Source organism: Pezoporus occidentalis, unplaced genomic scaffold (assembly GCF_034315485.1).
Source record: "Pezoporus occidentalis ecotype Australia unplaced genomic scaffold, CSIRO_AGI_Poc_V1 ctg145, whole genome shotgun sequence".
Taxonomy (NCBI): Eukaryota; Metazoa; Chordata; class Aves; order Psittaciformes; family Psittacidae; genus Pezoporus; species Pezoporus occidentalis.
Genome location: NW_026913263.1, coordinates 452,562 through 470,947, shown reverse-complemented (window position 1 = coordinate 470,947; position 18,386 = coordinate 452,562). Strand labels below are relative to the sequence as shown.

Sequence of the window (18,386 nt, the reverse complement as noted above, 5' to 3'; positions counted from 1 at the left end):
TCCTATGCTTCATGTTTGGATGGTAGTGTTCCGAAGTTGTTCACATCATTCATTTATTTTACATCTTTGTATAATCAGACATTGATACTAGGGATCCTTCTGCTGTATGCATGTCAAAGGTACCAACAGAGAGATGGTTTTTTTAGAGATTAGTCAATATGTTGGTTCTGTTACTGATTCTACAATGCTGGGCCAATATTATGATACATTGCTTATGGTATCCATTTTCTACACAGGATTTTGTGTGCAGCCTGATGTAACTGTTATTTAAAAGACTGATGGCAGATTTGTGCTTTTATATGCAGTAATCTATCTGTGATCTTGAGTCTTGAGGCTCACAGGCTGGGATTCACTGGGCTCATTATTTACCTCTTTTCTTGCAGGGCTGCCTCACGGTAGAACATGAGCAGGTAATGCACAAGGAGCATCACTGGGAATCATGTCAGACGAGTCAATCTCAGGGAGTGATCCGGACCTGGACCCGGACTTGGAGCAGGAGGATATGGAAGAGGAGGAGGAGGAAGATGAGGAGGAGGCGATGGAGGAGGACAATGATGGGGATGACGAGGAGGACTTACTTGATGAGAGTGGTGAGTGGGGTTGTGGATCTCTGCATACATTTGTTATACAAAGCTGGTGTTACTAATTTTGGTGAGTGACACATAGGTAGATTGCATAAGGGTTAGAGTTTGTCCAGTGCTTGGCAGGGAGAAGTTCTTATGTGGGTGTTCAGTTTAAAGAGGGATTTAATGTGGGTTAAACTTGGACTTCTGGACACAAAAAAATAGAATTTCATCATAAAAACAAGCCACAAACATAAATTGGAAAGAGGAGAAAATTTTAAAATAGCTACAGATTTTGGGAAAGCCATTGTATAAAGAAGTAAATAAATCAGTTTAGTTACCTGTATTATGAACAAGATCTGGTGTCAGATGCAAACATGTTTGCATCAGTGGTTTGCCTATAGGTAAACAATTTAATGGATGCTATGAGCAATTATTGATTACTTACAATAATTGTCTTTAACAACTGGAAAATGTTCCGTTCCGACAGCACCCAGGTTGAGTTTATTTTCGTTTCGTTGACAATATGAAAGGTGGCTGTGCTAAGTTACCACCTTCTGTCCTCGCCTAGTTGTAGCTGCCCCACTCTCCTCTTCAGTTAGGAGCGGTGTAGTTGTTGTGGACCTGTGCTGTGCAGGTTACATTTGAGCTAGATTAGATAACTGTGAGGTTCCTGGCATGATCCTAGGAATAGGTTTGTTGATCCAGCAGAAGGGCTGATGTTTGAGGGCACATAGACAAGAGTACATGGCTCAGGTGGGAATTCCCCATGCTGTATTTGCCAACAGCCTCCTTCTATCATAAAACTACAGCCCAAGCCTAAGGGAATGCTGTGTTTGCTTCTTTTAAAATTGTGATTTTTAATCATTTCAAAGGGTGAGCAGATTTTGGAATGCACCAAGTTAAACCTACTGAGAATAGAATGTGTTTAAAGACAGACACTTGTAGTTACTAAAGTATTTTTATTTCCAAAGTACATTGTTGTCCTCAGGTGTTCTTTGGTTGTTTTGTTGTTTTGTTTGTGGTTTTTTTTTTCCCCAGGAGATAGCTATAGGCCCATAGATTACTTTGTTTCAAAGAGACTCATCACTTTGTTCACAGGAACCTGCACCCAAGGGAGCAATAGGAAGCGTGACATAGCCAACTTATTAACAGAGAGGACTGGCTGTATGTCATGTCCAAGTGGGTCTTTCCCCATGTCTATTTTACCATGGACCTATGTATTTTATCATCTACATCTATATTATTGTGGCTAAATACTTATAATTGTCAGGATTATTCTTTCCAAAGCAAGTAAAATTAATATAGGTTTATCAGAACATCGCTAGCTCTAATGACAGCTGTTTATGTTCATCTTGAAATGCTAGGAAAATGTTTATGCTTTATATTTCTTTAGTGACTAATTAAAAATAAATTTTAACAAATGTAGGAAATAATAAGGGAGAGTAAAAAGACAATTTACATATAACTAACACAAAATAGTTGTCCATTAGGTACAGGCAGAACTCTCTCGTGCACAATCTGAGCAAAGCTAGATTGCATCTGAGGTTTCAGATGCTTCAGCTTTAGTTCTGCCTGCCAGAATAGCAGGATGCTTTCTGTGTGCTTAGCTGTATAATTACTGCTTTCTGTGGAGATGTCCACTCGGCTTCTCGTGATACCTCTTCACAGCTGCATACTGCCTCAGGAATGTCATTTGATACCTATATTACCTTAGATCTAATATAAAAACAGTCTCCTGCTGTTTGGCCTATGAAATACATCTAACTTCAGAATTAAGAGGATCATTTTATTTTCCCCATCTGATGTTTATAGTCCTGTCTCTTTGTCGATGACCCTTGTTCATAAAAATCATCTTGGCAACATGCAGTTACTTTTAGTCACAAGAAGAAAGTTCTAATGTTTATACTGTGGAGTTTAATAGCTTAATCTTAATGATTTCTGTTAAAACTTTGTTCTCCCTGTTGCCAGATGTGCTGTTCTCCTCCTCTTCCTGTATTGTAGCTGTTCTGTAGATGTTCCAGTGGGGATCCTGCGGGATCCTTCCCTTGTGGGCAGACTCTTGTGTATTTCTAGCACTACAAGATTTGGAAGACTATTAATCTATCCCTGTTATTTCCTTGGAAGGGCAACAGGCTTCAAATATGTTTTCTCCAAACTGAAACTGGTGGCTTGTTTTAAATTACAGTGATTATAGCAATTATAAACCTAACATTTTTACTGCTTGCTTGCAAAAGAGTGGCTTTGTTTTAGAAATGTAGGTTTTCCACATTTTGATGGTGACTCAAATTACTCAGGAAACTTCCAGGTTTCATGTAATGTTATCTGCACAACTGATGGCGGATAGTATAGTCTCAGACTTAGCAGTGACTTGTGTTTTGCATGTTTAACCTGGTTTTATCCTTTTTGATATATGGTGTGTGTGGAATTAATACTTGTGGTGTTTTCAGTTTCAGAATTTTCTTGAATTTCTTGTTACATTCTGGTAAGGAAGGGTTTTGGTGCTGTTTTTCTCATTTCTGCTCCAGGTTTTGTTTGCATCTAGTATAGGCTGTCCCATAGGTGGTCTGGAATTTTCCTTAGTTTGGAATTCTGTGGTACTGCTTTGATGAAAACAGTTTCTAAATTTTCTCCCTCTGCCCTTAAGGAAGAGAAGGAGTACAGAAGGGTAGTTTTCTGAATCTTTCTGAACAAGTGAGAGCTAATAAGCTTACATCCTTTGTGCCATTCTTCAGTGTGATCAGTTAAAGAACCTCAGCATTTATGTTTTTCTAGAACACTTCTTCCAGGATATACCTACCCTGCCACTTATAACCCCTTCCCAGTGGCTGCCAGACTGTACACCCACTCTAGCAGCACGCTTCAGTCCTAGCCGGAGGCTTCCACTGGTTTTCCAGCCTTGTCATCCCTGCCCACTGCATCTGTTTTCTCATCACTTGTGGGTAGCAGCACTTGTTTTATCATGTTTGATTTTGTGATACGAGTGTGTGATGGCTAAGAACTTTTTTTGCTAGCTCTATAAATCGTTTTCACTCGAAATGTGATGTACTGATGACTGCAGAGATAAAGGGCTGTTTCAAGTCCTGCACTTCTTCTCTGATGCTGGTAGTTGCTCAGGGCTGTGCAGAACTCCATAGAAATAAAAGCTAATTTGAGCAAAGAGGAAACAAACCTCCAATATGGATTTTAGAGATCCTTTCAAATGCAGGGACTGTTTATACCTCAGAGCTTTCCTGAGGAAAGCTGTTTAGTGTTTGAATGAATCCCGCTGTAGTGCTCTGTTTTTCCACTTTCTGAATGCCTTTGGATTATTCTGATTGAAGTCTCTGGAGTTCATCATCTCTTACACATATTGCTGTAATTCTGTTATTAATAGTGATGGCAAGTTGCATGTTTTCTTACCTCTGAGTATATGGGTTAAACGCTTTTTTGAAGTGTAGTTCAGGGGAAAAGTGTAAAGGGCTGGTTGTTTCAGTTCTTTTGAAAGATGCCTTAAGGAGCACAGGCATTCAGACACTGTTGTCAAAGACTTCTAGTTGTGTTTGCATTACAGGGTGTGTGGTGCAGCAAACAGGGATTTAGAATCAGTACTTCTGGGGTGTAGGAGTGGATAATTTTCTAGTACCTTCTTAATGTACGGATATATCAGGCAGCACCAGCTAATAGCATGTTAGGTGCTGCTATGATATGATAATCTCCATGCAATTGGCCTTGTCTTCTGCCTGTGTTGTCCACTTTGCCCATTTTCTGTCTTCTCTTCCCCTCTTTCTTTCCACAGGGCTGGGGGCATTCTAGCTGCATGCCATCTCTTACTAGTGGAGAACAGAAGATGGAGGCAGTGCTTCCTCTTCCCACCTCAGACTCATTCTGTTACTCCTCCTTACTGGCAAAGTGCTGAAGCTAAACAAAACTGATTTGTGTTGGATTTCCATGGACATATGGACCCTTAAAGAGGAGTGAATGATGAGCACAGTTGTGGTGGTGGTACAGAATCCCAAGTCCCAGGAAAGTGGAGGACATGCAGCTGCCTGTGCTCTTTTGCTCTGCAGCTTCTTAGAGTGAAGGCACCAGGCAAAAGTCTCAGAACCTCTGAAGGTTTGGCACAGGAGGTTAATAAGGGGGAAAGAGATCCTTTTTCTCACCCTCACCTCCTAAAGCTGTGCTAATCCCTGCCTTTGACATGTGATAGTTTCATGACAGATTCAAACAGAGCTACCTGTTGTGTCTGGAGTGTGATCCAGAATGTATTTCAATGGCTGCATTTTGTTTGAACTTGAGTGTGCAACTGGGCACTCACAGTTTTGAGTTTCCCAATGTAGCAAGGGGGGACTTCTTGACTTCAGGTGACAGCCACTGTTGATTCAGGTTGGAAAAGCTCTTTGCTTTCCTCAGGCTCCTTCAGGAGGAAAGACAGTTTATTTGAAGGAGTACTGCTGGGTCAGCTCTGTGTACAATTTTCACTTGGTGGTTGGGGAAAAAACGTTGCATGAAATTATAGCAAGAATGGATTTTGTTTAACGTGATGATGGTCCTCTGTGGGTCATCATCATGCACCAAGAGGTGCAATTACATTGAAAGTGAAATCTATTTGTAGCTGCCTAGATAATTTCCTTGTCTAACCTGATGGGAAAAATCAGTAGCTAACACCATCCTTACTAGGAAGTTCATTGGTGCCTGGGGTTATAAAACCTGAAATTATTCTGGAAGTCTGTTTTTAAAGTCACGTGGAAGGTTGGGGTTAAGATATTTTTGAATGATACGTGGATGCATCCTTGAGGTGCGGGGAGATGCTGCTCATTTGGAAGCTTGTGTTATTCGTGTGCTTCCCAGCCCAAAGGTGTTCCAGCTTTGCTTCTCCCCCACAAAGTGCTGGCACAAAACAAAACTGGTGTGTGTGGGAGTCCCCAGCAGGATGTGTGGGGTTGGAAATAGAGCAAACTTTTGTCCTTACAGGGGAAGAGAAGGAAGTCTTTGGTATAAATCTGTTCACTTAGCAGCCTCCTCCTGCTCATGTACATGGGTTTTTGCTTCTCATGTGAAGTTGTTAATGTAAATTAGGTCATGTTATACTCACCTGTATGAAACTTGAGGCAGAGGAAGAGTGTGGAGACAGTCTTGTCAGTAATACCCAGCTAAATGGTATGCTGTTCTATATCATTTTATATCCAAATTTAGGAATACCCATAATGTTGGAGGAAAAAAGAAGATAAAACCTGGGGAACTGCTGTTAGAAAGTAGTTCACTTGCACTTTTTACTTCAATTGGGCTGTCCTTCTTGTATTGGTAGATGGAGATTAGCCCTGGCAACCTGAAATCTTTTTGCCTTCTGGTTTTGATCAGGATGCACGTTTTCTCTTGGGAAACACTGATTTTAAGTTTTCCTCCTTATGTAGTAGAAAATGAAATGCATCCCTCAAGAAGAGGAGGAGCAAATACGTACTTGTTTCTTTAATCTCAGTTCCTTTTCAAAAGTAGCTTTTCACAACTGTGTCTTTGGGTGGTTATTGAGGGTAGGTGGGCAGCCCAAGGTCCAGGCAGCCTCTGGCACTATAGCTGCTCCTTGAGGAACCCTTTAATGTCTCCATCTGCTGCATTACATGGGTATAGTGGGCTTGACTGCTGCTTGTTTTCTGCTTCAGACTGGTGATAACATGCTTTCATCTCTTGCCCTTGTTTAACTGGAGGCTGGTGGCAGGCACTAAGGGAAGGTGCAGGCCTCTTGGGGTAAGCTTGGAGTGCAGAGGAGGCTTTTGTTGATGAAAGTGGATGAGTCGGAGAAAAAAGTGTGGAAAGAAACAAAAGTCATTACTTCCCTAAACCCAGAAAAGCACTGAGGGTGGCCATGAGGGTTGCTTCTTTAAGCTCGGCTGTGTTCTGTGTGTACGGATGGCAGAGTGATGGGTGCCAGTAAGTGCTAATCCTATAATTTAACCTTCAAGTTAATGTTTGCAGAGTGGAAAAGTGGATTTCTAGGGGGGGAAGGAAGCGTGGTGATTGACATCTTTCCATTTTTTCCTTCTTGGTGGACTTTCTTATCTTGACTCCTTTATTTTAGTTACTTGTGGCTGGATGCAGCTCCCTCTAGAGTCCACCAGTACTATTTCCAAGGAAGCTAAAGGGCAAATCCTGGGGGAAACAAGCCTCTTCTCAACAGTTTGTTGGCTTCACAAAGACCCTAACCTTTGTAAGCCTGGGAAGCCAAACCTGAACTTCTGTGTACCACTGTGCACTTTGCTATGCTTAAACAACTAGGCAGATTTTAATGCTTGTAGTGGCTTTTCATAGACTGCCAATAATTGCATGCCAGGTGATGTCATGTTGATATCAGATACAAAAGTAATTGCTACATGTGAAAACTTACTTGTGAATTAATATCCTGCCTATTGTCATGTGTTTAAACTTTATCAGATTGTTATGGGAAGCTGCATTACCTTAGCAGGTGATCCTTATGGATCAGAGTGTTTAAATATGCTTTATCAAACTCTGGGGCTCAACATCAAGTCAGCTGATTGTGGGTAACTCAGCAAACATGAGTCCAGCTGCAGATACTGGATGCATTGCTATAACTAAGAAATTGAGGGGGTTTTATTGTTTTCTCAATCTCCAAAAGGGGTAAGAGCATCTCCGAAGTTGCTTTCCATCTGTTAAGCATACACTCTCCACCTCTGCAAATCCTGCATTGGACATTTCTGTTGTTTTCTCAAGACTCAGAAAATTCCCAGCTGGCTGTCTTCAATGTTTCCACAGTCCAGCCGAATAAATAGGAAAGATATAGTTAGTATCAGAGGTGAGAAGAGGCTGGATACTAGCGCGTGCAATTTTAGCAGTCCTCCTTACTGAATAATGCAGAAAGGTTACACTGAAATTGCAGGGAAGAAGGTTTGCCTCCCGTTTAGGCAACAGCCCCACTGGTTTCTCTGGGAACTTTGCTTTATTACAGAAGGCTGGGTATTTTAACTCTGTCAGTTTCCCTGTAGTACAGCCTGTCTTTCACAAGGAATGGTGTTTCTGTGTGCTAGCTTTGGGCCTGCCCAGCTAGCAAGTGTCTGTGTACCCAGCACGTTGTACAGGAGCTGCTAATGGCCATGCAGAACCTGTGGTAGGCACCCAGCAGCCAGCTCCCTTGAAAGTGGATTTATTGGACTCGCTAAAGGGTGACATTAAAATAAAAAGTCCTCGTGGGTGCTTTGCTGGGAACAGCCAGTACTGTGTACTTTGTCAGCTCCCTTTGTGCCAAACCCAAAGCTGCATGTTGCCTTTGGGGGCATTTTGCTTGACTGGGGCACTTTGGGTCGCTGGAGGGTGACAGAGGTGGAGTTCCCTTGTCTACAGGCTGTTTGCCCACAAATCAGGGAGGAATAGGGGCAGGTAACAGGCATGGAGAGGAGTATGGAGGAGTGGTGCCTGGGCTTTGTGGGGTTTTACTGACTGACTCCAGCATTTTAACTAACCCTGTGAACTAGGTTATTCTAGGTTATTCTCAGCAGGGTGAGGTGTGGCTTGACAGCTTCGGTGGGAAGGAAGGATGAGATCCTGACAGCGCTGTCCCCCAGCCCCCTTTGCAGGGAGTTACAGACTGACGATGCTGCAGGTCAGTCGCTGAGCCTTTCACCATCTGCCTCCTCTGCCTGAAAGTGCGGGCTCTGTCCCCTTGTCCTCTGCTTATCCTAAGCAGGGGGAAGCTCCGAATGAGAACGGTGGTGACTCCTCTGCCCGCCTCCCAGGCTTTCTGACAGCGGCTTCCTTTCTGAGAGGGTGGCACAAAGTCTGGCATAGTCTCCATGTTATATAACCTGGAGTAATGACTTGCTTTACTTCTTTAAAAGGAGGTGATGACGCCAGAGCTCTGCTTCCTTCAGGCCTACTGGCTGGGCACAGGAACTGCCTCATCTCCTCAAATGATGTGCTGGTGTAACTAGCCACGCTTTTCCTCCCCCCTCTTTTCTTCCTCCTTCCCTTTGGTATATTGCATATCCTGGAGTACAAAATAGACATCCTTCTGTGTGGTTCAAGAACAGCCCACTTTCGTGGCTTTGCATTGTATATATATAATATATATATATATGGACATGGATTTTTTCAATTGTTTTTTTTCTTTTACCTGTAGCTACAGGCTCTCTTAAAGCTGCCACAAATGTGAGACTAGAATGGGGTCATGGGTAGCAGGGTCAATGAGTAAGCAGTTATTAGCTATTAGTTATTAACAAAGAATTCTTCCAAGTCTTCAGTGGAGAGAAGTGTCTTGTTTCTTCCTGCTTTTCTCATAGGCTTTACAGGATATGGGGATTGTGCTTTTCTCTTTTCCCAAAGCAGCCAGAGAATCTGTAAGGAAGAACAGTTGCACTTACTTCTCTGTCATGTTTGGTACCTTTTTCCCTATGTACGTTTTCAATAGCAAGCATTGTACCACTCCGAGTCACCTCTCATAGATACCGTACTCCATCATGTGCCACTTCTGCAACCATGATGAAATCACAAGGAAATTAAGTAGCCAATTTGTAAGGTGGTATTTTCCCTCTAGGACAGGTAAGAAGTGGCAAAGCGATTTTGCCAAGGTCACCCGATGAATGTGATGAAGCCAAAGCAAAAATCCTCTGCTTTACAATTTAGGTAGCGCCCCTCTTATTTTCAAATGTACTAAGTGAAACTCTTCCCTGTTTTGCATTTGAGTTGCAGTTATGCCAGGGGTCCCTATTTTTATTTTTCCTTCATTTATCTGGTATTGTGCTGGTTTTAATGACTGGTTAACTAAAATGTGTATGTTGTACAGGTGTAATATTTACAGCCAAGAAGCAGCAGCAAGTTTGGAAGAAGGGGAAACTGTTTTAATTTAGAACTATTCTTAGGATTTTAAAATACAACATCACATTATATCATATTACTGTTCTTGGCTTTATTTGTTATTGGCTTTCAGTTTCCTGCTTAGGCTTTATAGAAAACAGCAACAGTGAACTTTCAGAAGTGTCTGGCTCATGGTTTGGCTCAAAGTTTTTTGATGCAAGACCCATTTATTTTAATAACAGTAGTTTGTACGACAGATGTTGAAAAGGTCTTGTTCACATTTTCTTCAACATGCAGTTCACTGACTCAGTCCCAAAAAAATTCTAAGTAGGAGTTGGAAGACATTATTTTCACTTGCAAATACGCAAATAGGAATGAGACAGGAGAAAGCTGCAAGAGAAAATCTTTTGGGGTGAGCAAAAACTTGCTGTTTAAATCTCTGTCAAAACAAATTTTGCAATTAAAACATCTGTAGGTAATCTTCATCTATGTAAAATATTTAATTACTTGAACTATTAGAAGCAATTTAAAAATGGCACTTTTGTGTGTGATTTATGTCAAATTTGCACTTAAATGAAAACTGAAATGAAATTAGAGTTATAAAAAATCACTCTTCTGTGGTGCACAAATACCTTGTGTCATCTTCAGCCGCAGTAATGTAGTGAGTTACAGGAAGAGATGGTAATCGGCTTCTTGAATGTAACTGGGATTGTAACTCAGTGGATTTAGCTTAAGATGATGATAAATATCTATGCTATAAATCCTTCCACTTAAAACAGTACATCTTGTTTTCTTCAGTGCATTTAAACAACCTTTGAAAACCTGGGACTGAAGTGTGAAGCAGTGTTTTGCCGCAGTGACAGAGTGAAAAGTATTTGCAGAAGGCACTTCATTTTGTCACTGTCTGTATTTTGTGTGGTACACCGCCACCACCACCACCCCACTCTCCATTGTGATTTAAAGTGTGGTACCAAGGTTTATATGAATACAAATCAGATGAGAAAAAAAACAGATTGATAGATTTTATGCCTTATATTTCAGTTCAAAACTCACTAAAGCCAATTGAAAGACTCCTCTGTTTTTCTATGGTTGGTTTAGATCTTACCCAAAGAGGTTTTATTTACAGTGCAGTGTTTGTTTAAAAAGCAAATGATTCTTAAAGCCCAGCAATACTCTGTTTCCAACAGATAATATTGTAGACTTCAAGTTTGATTCCAGCTGAACTGTTTCAGGTTGATGAACATCACCTTAAACCATATCCACCTCAAACCTGATATTCTTGTGTGTTTTCCATGTTGCTAAAACAACATGGAAGACAGGACAGGGAAAGTGGCCTTCACGGTGTTTGTGCATGCTACTAGCAGCTGATGATCAGAGTGAAATTTGGCTGTCAAGCCTAGTTTGTATTTAATAACTTACAAACAAGTCAGGTTTGCAGCAGCTTCTCTACTTGTTGGAGATCAGTGGAGTGTGTAGAAGCAGCCACTGGATGTGGAGCATGCCTGTGAGAAAGCTGTAGTGTGGGGAAGGGAGCACACAGCCAGCATGGAGCGGTCAGAGATATGCAGGGAATGTCTCTTCTGTTCTGCAGGGCGGCAGTGAAGGTGAAGAGCACACAGGGTGGTCGTTGGAGGGAAGGGAATGACTTGGGTTAATGTTGAGCAGTCCTGGAGTTGCTTGGCAGTGGGTTGAGAGAACCAGGTTCAAAGTGAAGAACAGGCATGGGGACACGAAGGAGCTACTCCAACTGGAGAGGATGGGGAAGGAGAGTAACTTGTGATGGGTTTTGTAATGTTTTGTTGAACCTTTTTAGTTGAACTGAGTTTAGGTGATTCCTCTCTTGCCCATCTCCAATGGTCTCTGCTCTACAGAGGAGCTAGTGTCCTGAAAAACTTTACAGTTGAGCTTCTTGTGTGTGTAAGCAGATTTAGGTGCAAGTTTTAACCACTAAGAATTTGCAGTGCTCGGGGATGCTGACACTGCTGGTGAAAAGACTTGTCAGTTGAATAAAACCATGTTCTAAAGGGCCTTTGTCTTGATATTCTATGAAAATACAAACTTTCTAGTGACTTTTTTTTTCCTTAACAAGGAAATCTCACATGTTGTTGCAAGGGAACCTCTCAAGTGACAGCAGTTTCTTGAGAAGCCTCTTCTGATGTATAGCATAGTCATGCAATTGCAGAGAGCTGATGGTTTGAGCATGAGGTAGGTGAGGCATGACAGCTAGGTAAGATTTCAGCCCATGTAGGGGAGGGAGAACATTCTTCCTTACCAGCAAGGCTGGCCTCACAGAAAAGCTATTCAGTAAATGGGCTTATCTGTATCAAGATTACCTTCCATGAGGAGATAATTTTATAAACTGACTGTTTCTGGCAGATTTAATTCTTGGCTGTGTAGATACATATTTATCATGGCTAACAGTGCTGGCCTCACCAGTAGGCTGTTTTGAGTAGAAAAGTGCTAGAGAAATTCCTTTCTGGTTTGCACCCTGAGATGAAGAAGGGAATTCCCTTTTTATTGCTGTGTGCAGGTATAAGCCACCTGTTTCCCCCAGTGTATTGAACTTCTCTTTTCCTTGTGCTTGATTGCTGTAATAAGCATGTGTTGTGTTTTAACCCCAGCAGGCAGCTGAGCCCCACGCAGTCGCTCACTCATTCACTCCCCCCTGATGGGATGGGGGAGAGAATCGGAAGAGTAAATGTGAGAAAACTTGTGGGTTGAGATAAAGACAGTTTAAGAGGTAAAGCAAAATAAAGAATTCATTCACCACTTCCCATGGCCAAGCAGGTGTTCAGCCATCCCCAGGAAAGCAGGGCTCCATTCATGTAACGATGACTTTGGGAAGACAAATGGCATCACTCCCAACGTTCCCTGCTTCCTTCTTCTACTCCCAGTTTTATATGCTGAGCATGATGTCCTATATCATCATGGGATCTATATAGGGTGTGGGATATCCCTTGGGTCAGTTGGGGTCAGCTGTATCCCCTCCCATTTCCTTGTGCGCCCCCAGCCTCTTCGCTGGTGGGATGAGGAGCAGTAAAGGCTTTGATGCTCTGTAAGCACTGCTCAGCAGTAACTAAAACATCCCTGAATTATCAACACTGTTTCCAGCACAAATCCAAACCAGATCTCATCGTAGCTCCTATGAAGAAAATTAACTCTATCCCAGCCAAAACCAGCACAGCATGCCTGGGAAAGTACCCAGTTGTATTTACACAAAGACTGTCTTTAAATCTTACTTCTCAGTTTCACAAATCTGTTAGGTCAGATGCTGAGGTTATGTTTGGTTATTTATGCCAACCCTACAAAGTCCTTATAAGGTCTGCTTGCAAGATCCTCAGCTATGTACTTAATATATTTGTCCCTCTTCCCCCTTGATAAACAGTGTATGTTTTTGTGTACCAGCCAGGCTATCTGAATCTGTGACATAGGTGAAAGGCTGTCTTCTTACCAAGCCTCTTAATTTTAATACAGTTCATCTTTCCTTTGGTAAGATTTATATGGCTCTAATGATGAATATAGCACCTTTGGTTTGTTTCAGAGTTGTTTCACAGTACCATGAAGGATATTTTGATGGTAACAAGCATTCCCTGCATCCTACCACCCTCTTGAATGAAAGGTCTAATAAAAATGGCTGGAGTCACACAAAGGGTGACGCAGCTCTGCCTCAGCTGCGTTTGCAGACCTTTAAATCAACCTGTACTGTTGTGAGTGCTGCTGGTTACCCTGGAGTCCTGCAGATCAGAGCTAGGGCTCTTCAGGCTTGCCTCGGGCTTTTTGAGCCCATCCTGGTTTTCCTGACTTCCATTTGGCAGTTGTTTCAAGCAAAAAGCTGACTTCATTATGTGGACAAATGCTTGCTAGCAGTGAATGGAATTCATTACGTGTCTATCAGCCCAGGTTTGCTCTTTGTTACTGACATTGGGTATGCCTGTGAGGGGAATCAGGCATGGAAGAAGACTGTAGCACTGAAGAAGGTTAAGTGTGATGGTTAGCCTTTAAGGGTTCAACCACAGCTTTAAAGTTCTTATCTCTCCTGTACTTGTTCTCTGCTGTATCTGTCCTTCTGGTGCAGATGGACAATGTGGAGGAAGGCTTGCTTAGGTTAACTTGCACTCCACACATTCAGGCAGGTTGTTTCCTAAAACCAGAGGAATCTCATTCGTAGTCCATTTGCTGCAGTAGGAGCCTTCTGCAGACTAGCAGTGCTGTACAAGCTGCTGATTTAACAAAGAGAACGGGCTGCTCTTTCGCCTGTTGCTGTGCAAACAGGTTGCCGGCTTGCATCGCATCGCTCCGGTTTCAGTCTCGGTTGTCTAGGTTTCTTGGAAGTTAGCAGGCAAATACTGATAAAATCACAGATACCACAGCTGTTCTCAAAGCCAAAAGGGCTGTACTTCCTCTTAAACTCACTCCCCATCTCTTTTCCTTTTGCGCTGTGAAACCTGGGAGCAGGGTAATGTCCCCGCTCTGAAGGTGCTGTTGTCTGTTGGGATTCCCCTTGCGCGGGGCCCCGTCGGAGCCTGACGGTTATGTAAGGATTTTTATTTTATTCCCAGTCTCGGTCTCTGCCACTAGTTGAACTGGATCAGGGCTGAGTGAATGGGATCCGATCTGTTGCTCCCGAGGAGAGACCTCCCCCGTACACACCCGCCCAGCCTCCCTGCTCTTCTGTTCTCTTCCAAAACTCCTCTCCCGGGCATAACCGAGGTTGCTGTGGCTGATCGGGAACGCGTTCCGAAGCCAAACCGGGCGGGCAGTGCAGCTCCAGGCGCCTGTCCCCAGTGGAGCAGCAGCTACCTGGGGCCGGACTGTGTTGTTTGACTCCCCAGGCAGGGGAGGAGATAGTCACAATTTTGATTTAGGCTGAACACGAGGCATATTTAAGCAGTTATATAAGTGACCCGGACCGTCTCGGCTGGGTGCAGGAGGATATGTGCGTACTGATTCCCGTCACACCGCCTGGGTGGATTCAAGCACTGGGAGCTATTTACCAAAGTTATTTTCAGAAACCTTAAGTGCAGGTTTCGCTGCCCGTACCCTGGACTGTTTTATCAGGAGGCATTTCCCGCTTGCGGACTGAACAGCCAGTGGGAGTGGATTTAGTGTTCGCTGGGCTGTGGGCAGAGATAAGGAGTTCTCAGGAGTGACTGGAAACTTTGGTCCTGAAGACCCTGAGACAAGAATAGCAGAAGGCTGAGAGTGTGCAGCCTCATTGAACGAGTGCTGGGGCAGAGGTCTTGCCTCGGTGCACTGAGCAGCATGTTACTCTTGGATGAGTCTCAGCAGTTTCCAGGTAGGACACAGGTTGCTCTTTTTGTGGGTTGATTTCCTCCCTTCCCTGTTTTCTTTTGCCTCTTGCTTTCCTGTTACAGACCATTCATTTACTTGCCCCTGTGCTGGGGAGCACCCTACTCAGAGGCTAACAAAGTGCCTCAGGAGCCCAGACTCTTCTGTTTCAATTTACTACCTACCAGGCAGGGCTGGAAATGGTTAAGTTTTCCAAGTCTTGCAGTGCTTGCTGGTTTGATGAAGGGGATATGAGAAGGAAGCTTGCTTTCTCTTTGTGCTTTTAATTCTGAAGACTTTGATGTGACATTCTGAGTCTGGCTGTTATTGTTTCTGCCGCTGTCATATTTTAACGCTGCAAGAGTAATTTTTAGCAAGAGGGGAGGCAGTTATTAATATCAATGTGTTGTATCAGTCTGATTTTTATATCTGATGTCCTCTCCCCCAACCCCTTCAACTTTTTATGTATGCTTTCCCCTAACATCCTACTTTATAAGAGTTTCAAGAGCTTTTGGTGGTGACATGTAGGGTGACTTGCTGACCAGGCAGCAGGCAGAGCTGTTGGTGCTTGCTCCAGATCCCCTAGTTAGTGCCTAACAAACTAAGAACTACCTGGGTCTTTTTTTCCCCCCTCTATCAAATAGAAGATGCTGGTGAAACCCTGCCATGAGTTTACAGTTTTGGGCTGGCTGCTGTTTAGTTTGCTTGCTGGCGGGAGGATGCTGTGTGCTGGAGAAAAAACTTTGTTCAGATTTAAAGAACTTTCTGAATCTGTAATATAACTTGTTACTTTGAGGTCAGGTACTTGGGGCTGCCAAGCTTCTTCCACCTTGTTCACGTGAGAAATACCTCCAAAGTTCATGCTATGAACTTAATAGGTCACAACTAGTCCCCAGGAGCTCCAGCTCAGGGTTTCCAGTTTATTGCAGGAGTCCAGTGCAGCGTGGTCTTCATGAGGAGTTTTGATGGAAATAAGCCATGGAGTATTTGTTGAAGGGAGTGGATTCTAGCAAAAAACCCTCCATCTTTTCTTTCTTTCTGTTTTCTGTGGTTGTGGTGGTAGGACAAAGCAGCTAATTCTGTGAGTGTGTGAACTGAGAAAGGAATTACGATACAAAATGAGTTTGGATAAATGAGGAATCTGGGTGATACAAGTGGCTTATGTAACTCAGTCTAGATAATAGGTATGAAAAAGAGAAGACGGGAGGGAAAGATGGTTTTGGAAATGAGACTGTAGGTCATTGTTGAAGGAAGAATGCAAGGTTAGAGACCTTCTAAAAATTTCTGTCTAAGGTTATTTTGGGGTCAGTTGTACAAACCTAAGAGAGCAAGAATGCAGATGAACTCCTTGTACAGCACTGCTTGTCAAGCCATAAAGTCTAGAGCAAGGTTTATCACAGGCTGTTCTACCAGTGGGAGAAGTACCTCTGTTTGAGGTAGCCAGTCTAATGTGGCTGTGCTCTGAGTAGTAGATCCAGGAGGGTCTCCATCCCACTTCTCCATTGCCTTTTGTCCCCAGAGAGCTTGATAAAACTGCACAAGGTCACAAGAGTGAGTCAGGGGCAGAATTGACACACCGTGTTCTTTGCCCTTGTGCTTCAACCATGGCTCAGCGCTTCTTTTCCAGTGGTTTATGTGGCTTTTTCTCACTCCAGGTGCCTGAACTCTTCTTTGGGGTCTTCAAAGTAGCAAGCACTTGTATATGCAGTGCTTTGCTATCAGTTTGTTATTTTAGAAGTGGTTTTGGGAAGTTAGAGAGGATTTTAGTTGTTTTTTTTGGTAGCACCCACCACCTAGTACATCAGGGTTTGTTGCAGTACATCACCTGTTGCCCTGCAAGAAAAATGTCTTTAAATAAGAGCCCTGTCTCTTCCCCCTCTACAGATATGCTTCTGTTTTGACTGTAGAAGTAGTTGTAATTTTAGCAGCCTTATGAAGGCACCAGTGCTTGCTTTGTTTATTTGTTTGGTATTTTTTCAGGCTGCAACGTATTTAGTTTTTGGGGTGTCACATGCTTTGGCTGGGGCTGTCTTTGTGACATTGTGGCTTCAATTTGTGTGCGTCTGAGTGCCATGAACGACTTTGCAGCCCTTTGTCAAACTCCTTTAGCAGCGCATGAAGCAGTACCAATATTTTGAAAAGGAAAACTAGAAACAGGTTGTTCTTTGAGTGATGGTCTTTCATCCTGGTCTCATTAGCTTTCTCTAGTGCTCTGGGTCACTTTTCTGGCTGCAGCTGATGGGAGAAGTGCCAGTGGAATGTGGTGGCACACAGGCTCAAGCTCAACAATTTGCATTTTTTACCCAAGTGATGCCTCCCTAATTAAACAGAGTCCTTACAAATTCCTCTGAAATGACTTTAGAGACTGAAGCAGAAGAAAGGGAATGCAGCTGAAGTTCTGTGCTGTGTTACAGTTCTAAAAACATCCACAACTATGTTTTGTTTTTCCAAGTGAGAAATTATATTTAAGGAGAGGAAAGAGATCCTGTTGGTCAGAGCATAGGACAGGGAGCCAGCAGCTTGGGAGTTAGCACTGATGCCTGCCTGATTTGTCTGCTTTAGTTTCCTCCTCTGCAAGATGGACAGGAGAGTGTGCCACAGGTTATTGTAATGACTGGGTCGTGCTTGTGAACTCCTTTGACACTGAAGTGCAAATGCCAGGTATTATACTTTTGAAATCTTTCCTCTGGTATCATTGCCATGATGAGCACCAACAAAGGAGCACAGGGATGCTGAAGGGTACTTTATGCTGGGTTTATTTCCCATGCTGGTCTTTTAAATCAGGAGTATCCGTTGTCTCATGTCCCCCACCCCATGCTGTTAACAGGTCCTGAACAAAGCTATGGTGAGGGCTTAAAGCAGAGATTAAAGCTCAGATTGTGCTTGTTGTTTGTTTGCCATTTTGGTGGCCTTGGAAGCGTGTGGCAGCAATAATCCCTTCTTTATTATTTCTCATTGCTCTGAGGGTGTTCTGGTATAAAGCTAATACACAACTCCCAGCTACCTAGTGTAAACTAATGCTTATGTAATCATTGCATAATGCAGAATGCTTGCTCCCCTACTCGTCCTCTTTTCTTAGTCCCTGAAATTTATCCCTAGAAGAGTCACGGTTGCAGCCAGCTGGATTCACTGTGCTGGGAACAGTCAAGCCCCCGTATGCATCTATTTTCTGAAGTTGGGAGGGGAAATTTATCTCTTACCTAAATCAATACTTACCCACCTTAATAGAATAGAGCAGTTTTTCATTTGATTTTTCTTGTAAAGTTTTGAACTCTTGTGAAAACAAGGAAGATCTGGTAGTTAAATCTGATTACTGGTGGCTTAGATCCCTGCGGTAATTTTTGTAACCTGGCTGACAGCTATATTCTGGGTTACTAGTTAACTGGGATAGCCACAAAGGGGAGGTTTCAGCTCCCTCCTGTGCACAGCTTGTTCAGAACTTCCCAGCACTCGAGCCTGGAACACTTCCTGACTCCGGTGCAGTAGTTTTATGTAACTCAGTTGCTCTCGCACACCCCCGGCTAGAGGACAAATGTAACCCATCCCTGCTTCACTCCTTGTGTTTCCTGGCTTTGTTTCCTTGTCTTGACTAATGCCCACAGTGCCTGCGTGCGAGAGGGGAGGCTCCTGAGAAGGAGGCAGTTTACATTTTAGGTTTGAGGTTATTAAGAGAAGTGATTTTGGTTACGTGCATAGAAGAGGGATGCCAGGGAGCAGTGTGTCACCTTTCTCCAGTTCTGGCCATCTCAGAGC

The 18,386-nt window shown here is 43.1% G+C and overlaps 1 protein-coding gene across 4 annotated transcripts in view; it reads left to right on the top strand.

The window, feature by feature from the left end:
• Window positions 1-383: 383 nt before the first annotated feature.
• The window catches only part of RAD54L2 (RAD54 like 2), a 45,829-nt gene continuing 27,826 nt past the window's right edge, over window positions 384-18,386 (top strand). For 2 of the 4 annotated variants that reach the window (XM_062610180.1, XM_062610177.1), the window contains exon 1: window positions 384-590. In XM_062610180.1, coding sequence (XP_062466164.1) covers window positions 440-590 — 151 coding nt within the window. In that variant the 5' untranslated portion in view covers window positions 384-439. Of the gene's footprint in view, window positions 591-14,049; window positions 14,641-18,386 lie in introns of those variants that run through there. The other 2 variants (XM_062610178.1, XM_062610179.1) reach the window with 1 other exon arrangement.